Source organism: Alligator sinensis, unplaced genomic scaffold, assembly GCF_000455745.1.
Source record: "Alligator sinensis unplaced genomic scaffold, ASM45574v1 scaffold512_1, whole genome shotgun sequence".
NCBI lineage: Eukaryota > Metazoa > Chordata > Crocodylia > Alligatoridae > Alligator > Alligator sinensis.
This window is the reverse complement of record NW_005842063.1, coordinates 1388105-1393660: the sequence shown is the minus strand read 5'-3', so window position 1 is coordinate 1393660 and position 5556 is coordinate 1388105. Positions and strand designations below refer to the sequence as shown.

General features: G+C 68.9%; 1 protein-coding gene across 1 annotated transcript in view; it reads right to left on the bottom strand.

Annotated features, from left to right (window-relative positions):
* Positions 1-1583, bottom strand: part of RAP1GAP (RAP1 GTPase activating protein) — a 50837-nt gene extending 49254 nt beyond the window's left edge. The window contains exon 1 of the mRNA XM_025203703.1: positions 1497-1583. Coding sequence (XP_025059488.1) covers positions 1497-1540 — 44 coding nt within the window. The 5' untranslated portion in view covers positions 1541-1583. The remainder of the gene's footprint in view (positions 1-1496) is intronic.
* Between the last annotated feature and the right edge of the window lie 3973 nt (positions 1584-5556).

Here is a 5556-nt window from a genome sequence, read left to right as displayed (position 1 = left end):
ACCCCGGCGCCCTTCTGCCGCGATGCTGCAGGCGCTGGCGACGCAGGTATGTGCTGCTCCCAGCCCGCCTGGCCCCGCGGCTCGCGCTGCCTGCTCCACCGTCCCCGAGGCCTGGGGACGGGCCGCGCAGAGGGTTTCCAGGCAACAAATGCACCGGGGGCCGCGGCGCCAGCAGGGAGGACATGCAGAGGAGTAAACACAGGCCTGCAAGACAACGGGGACCGCTCCCTCCTGCCCCGCTGCAGTCCTGCCTGGGCCCAGCAGGGGGCCAGGGGCATTGGGGCAGCTCCGGCCTCTCCGCCCGGGACGCGGGGGCAGCTCGGGCCCGAGTCCACGAGGGCCAGGGGCTGGTCTGCTCCACACCCCCCGCCCCGAGCCCAGACACGAGGTGCCACCTGCTGCCCGCACGCCCTGTGGGCACAGGGAGCTGGCATATGCCCCCGGGGCGAAGGGCTGAGCCCAGCAGCCTCCATCCCCCAGGATTTCCCAGGGGTGCTAGACGGCCGTGGCCTGGGCAGCATCCAGCACCTGGTCCCAGCATGAGGCCACCTGGACCCGGCCCGGCCTGGGCAGGACAGCACCTGAGGGCCCCAAATGACATGGTGGGGAGGACAGCTGCTAGCATCCGGGGGCACGGCCAGCCCCGGGGTCAGCAGCATGGGTTTTCACCCTGCCCCACCAGATGCTCTGCTTTCTCCTTGTTGCCCTGTGCTCTCTGCCTGATTTGCTGCTCTGCTTTCTGCTCCCTGCCCTGTGCCCCCTGCCCTACAGGCTGCTCTGCTTTCTGCTCCCTGCCCTATCTGCTGCCGCGTTGCCTGCCCCCTCCCTGGTCTGCCGTGTGCCACACACACATGCCACTGGTGACATGCATGCCGCAGGTTGCCCATGCTCCCCGCCGGGCTAGACGCTCGCACCAGCCTGCTGCAGCCCCACAGGCGAGGACCAGCCCGTGGGCACCTTAGCTCCGATGTGGATCTCCCCAGGTGTGACATGTCCCGGACACACAGGAGGAAAACAAGCTCCATCAGTGTGGAGGGGGAAACTGAGGCACGAAGCGGGGAAGAGGGCTTGTCCACAGCTATCCAGCCAGCCAGTGGCAGGGCAAGTGGGACCCAGGAGCCCAGGCATCCAGACTTGGGTGCTTAGTGCCAAGGCACCTCCCCTGGGTCCCAGCTGTGAGAGGCGGGCCGTGGGGGGTGGCAGTGCCGCCCCTGGCCTTAGCCACGCGTGAGCCCGCACCATGCGGGAGGCACCCCGTGCCCATCCGTGCTCCGATGCCTTCGGGGGCAGAGCTGGAGGGAGCCGGGAGAGCGGGTCCGGGCAGGGACAGGGCGCGGGGAAACGGGGCCGGAGCACAAGGAACAGCCCGCACTTGCAGAGCTGGGCTGGGACAGCGGGAACTGGGCTGGGCCTGGGGCATACTGGCTGAGCTGGGGCTGGGCCCGGGGGCGCGGGCAGAGCTGCACGACGCAGAGCCCCCGCACCGCGGCACGTACCCTCCATAGGCCCCGAAGGTGAAGCTCCGCTTCCTGGCGCTCATGCCGGCCGCCCGCTCCAGTCGCCAGCTCCTGCAGCTGCAGAGTCCAGAGTGGCAGTGACTGCCCGGCCTCGCCTCGCCTCGCCTCGCCCAAACCCCTCCCCGCCGCCTCGGCAGCTTCCTTCCAGCCCCACCGGCTCCGGGCAGCGCAGGCAGGCAGGGCCGGGGCTCTCCGCACCCGCCAGCCCGCGATTCTCCACCCCCGGCAGCTCTGGAGCAGCTGGCACCGGCTCTCCGAGGGACCCATTAGCTCTGCCTTGGCAGGAGGCCCGAGGGAGGCCCTAGCAGAGGCTGGGCCAGAACTGGCAGGCACCGGGCACCCAGCTGGCGTGCCCACCGGGGCCCCGCCAGCAGCAGGGATGCTCTTTGCTATCAGGGCACTGCTGTGGGGAAGCTTGCAGCAGCCCCCATGCCCCGGCACGGGCCGGTGGAAAGCCCTGGCGTGGCCGAGCAGCGGCGGGGATTCCAGGCCGACAAGCGGCTGGATTGTGGCCAGGCCGAGCGGCTAGGGAGGGGGTGGCGGGCACGGAGGAGGCAGGAGAATGGCAGGCCTTGTTCGGGGCCGGCGCGAGCTCTGCGTGGCCTGGCTCCTTGCTGACCGCGGCTTTCCAGGCCGGCGGGAGGGGGAAAAGTGCTGCAGCCTACGTGCCAGCTGCACCCCTGGGCTCCGGGCAGAGCAGAGAGCGCAGACCATGCAGCACCCCGAGCCCTGCTCTGCCCACAGCACCCCTGGCTGACCCAGCCCCAGGAGATGGGGATCCCCTTCCTGCAGGGTCTAGGCATGCAAGACCCCTGGCTCAGGCTGCCCGGCTCTGTCCCTGGCTCCTTGCCCCAGCTTCAGGTGTGGGGCACGGCTCTGCCCTGCCTCGGGGAAGGCAGGGGCACGGTGTCAGGGGGCTCAGCCGTAGGCACCGTGCCATCAGCCTGCCCATCAGTGCCATGACATCTCCCCGGGGCAGGAGACGGCCTGTACGGCCACGGCTCCAGGCTGCAAAACAACCCCCCCAAATGCAGAACAGACTTATCCCCAGCTCCACAAACCGGGGGCTGGGGCATGTCAGCGCTCCCAGAGCCAGGGGCTGGGAAGCTTGACTGGGAGTGGGCAGCTGTGCAACAGCTGGCGCCACATCTGGCCTCGGGAGCCCTGCCACACGCCCAGGCTCTCAGGGCTGGGGGCAGAGAGGAGGCTGCAAAGCAGAGCTTGCAAACCAGGCCTAGACCTCGGCCTGGCCCTGAGCCGGCGTGTGGGCACTTGGCCCCATCCAACAGCTCCGCCACCTTCATGTGCCACGTGCACACCAGCTAGCATGTGCACTGCGCAGGCAGGCACACGTGCACACCCCAACGCCCGCCTGCTCCCCTGAAAAGGCCAACGCAGCAGAGGCCGCCCCGCGCACTCCGACACACCAACATGTATGCCCGTGTACTCACACACGTGTGCACACGGGTGCGTGCAGAGGTGGGACTGGACCGGCCGGGATGTCCCATCCCATCACCCCTGGCAGGTCCGGAGCCATCTCCAGCCCCAAGCAGAGCTGCAGCCATGGGTGCAGCTGTGCCCAGCTGTGCTCGCTCCTACCCATTAGGCAGCACTGCCAGGCCGGTCAGCGGGCGCCCTCTGCTGGAGTGTGCCAGGCCCTGCCAGCCAGCACCGTGGACAGCAACCCCACTCCCCCACATGCTCCAGGCCCCGCCAGCTCCAGCCCTCTTGCAAATCAGACACGGGTCCAAGAGCCACCAGCTCCCCCTGGGCCTGGCTTGCCCGGGACCATGCACGCAGATGAAAAGGGGAACGTGGGAGGCATTGAGCTGCTAACAAGGCCGGCGGCTGGGCTGGCAGATCGGGAGCTAGCATGCAGGGGCGAATGCCAGCCCCGGCTTGGCACGCCACCCAGGCAGGTGTAGGGCCCTGGGGCAGCCTGCGAGCGCCCTTTTCTGGGGGCAGTGGGGGGCTTGCTATTGGCTCTGGAGCAGACTGGAGGGGGGGAAATGCAACCCCCGGGGTTCACACAGAAAACTGCCCCCTCCTCCTGCCCCACAGCACCTTGGCTGCCCCTTGCGCACAGGCCACTTCAGCACCCGGCCCGCAGCCTCCAACAATGCTCCTGCCACCTACCCCTTCCCCTGCTGCGCATGAATCACGGGGGATAATTGCAGCTCCCCGGCGGAACAATGCGCCTATATATAATCCGTGCACACGCACACCCCCTCCCCGCCCACGGTCGGCACGCGGGACGCAGGCAACCACTGCAGCAAGCAGATGTTTCGGCGGGGGTCGGAAACATGTTTTGGCCTGGGCCGGTCCAGCTCCCGCCTGCAGCCAGGAGGGCTGGAAATGCACCGGACAGAGAGCTCCAGGACTGAGAGTCTCGCCTGCCTCTGCGGGCTGGGGCTGGAGGGGTTATGTGCTCTGGTCCAGGAGACTCTGGGGCCCAAAGGGCTGGGGGGTGCCCTCCACCTGTCCCTGGGGACAGGCCCAACCCCTGAGCCCTGCAGGGGCAGGCAGGAGCTAGGGGGAGTCGGCCCAGAGATGGGGCACAGCCCCCTGGCTGTGCCGCTACAGCTGCTCCCGGTTACACCCAGCTCAGGATCCGGCCTCCAGGGGCCACCATGGGAGAGGGGTCTCAGCCCGTGTGCCCTGCTCTCCCTGCTGTGCACCCCCCACCTCCTGCTGGGCAGTGCCAGGCCCCAGGTGCAGCACTGCATGAGTGTGTGCGTGCGGCAGAGTGTGTGTGTGTGTGTGGCAGTGAGCGCGTGTGCAGCGGAGACTGTGTGTGTGCGTGCACCAGAGAGCACAGGCATGTGTGGCAGAGACACTGTATGTGTGCATGTATGTGGCAGTGAATACATGTGTGTGCATGCGTGCAGCAGATGTGTGCATGTGCATGTGTGTGCGCGAGTGCATGCTGGGGGGGCTGCAGTGGAAGAAGGCCCTGGCCCTGCCAACAGTGCTGCAGGGGCAGGGACGCGCTGCCCCCAGCGTGCTTGCCCGGGCCAGGCCAGGCCAGGCAGCAGAGCCCTTCCAACCACCTGCTCTCAGAGCAGGGACTGAGCCGCCTGCACGCCTTGCCCGGCAGCCCCGGGAAAGCCACCGTTCCCAGGAGCCACGGGGCGTCTGGGGCCAGGAAAGGGACTAGCTGCCCAGGGCTGGGACCTCCTGGGGGCACCTGCAAAAGGAGGTGTGGGGCTGGCACACGCAGGGGGACCCTGGACCAGGCAGGGCCATCAGATCTGCTCGCGGGCCTGAGAGCAGCCGGACGCAAGGTCGCGCAACGCAAGGACACACAGCACAGCACGAGTCTCGGGGGCAAGGGCTACAGGGGTGGGTGTGCATGGGGTGCGCGTGCCCGTGGCTGCGCAGACTGCCACGGTCCCTGCACCTGTGGGGGAGCATCTGTGCCCTAGCCTAGGCTGTGCTGTGCCCCAAACCACAGCCCACGGTGCTCCCAGCCCCGATGCCCCTCCACCGCAGCCGACCGGGCCCCGCACAGCCGGCTTGGCCCGCAGCCCTGCCCCCCATGCGCGGCTCAGGCGACGCACCTTCAATTGCATTTCAACCCATCGCAGGAGACGCTCCTTCCCCGGAGAGCGCAGCTGCTGGGCGTAACCCTTTCCAGCCGGAGCCTTCCCTGCTGCGGCTGGAAGAGGACGCAGTGCCCAGGGTGGCACCGGAGGGGCCCTGCCCAGCACAGCTGGCACCCGAGGCGGACGTGACGGCCCTCAGGCTGGCGGGAGGGCCCCGGGCCGCTGGCCAAGGCCTGGGCACAGCGGTCAGGAGAAGCTCCGCACAGCTCGAGCCTTGTGGTGCACGTGCAAAGGGGCTGGCGGAGACGGGTCCATGACCAGACACGTCCCCTCCGAGGCTGGGCACCCCCAGGGCACTGAGGGGCACCCCGCGTCACCGGCAGCAGCACTGGGGCTGGGAGGGGAAACCGAGGCGCAGGCCCGGCGAGGCAGAGAGCCCCCCCGGGGGCCTGAGCTTTCCAGCGCGGCAGCTGCGCGGCGAGCAGCATCCAAGC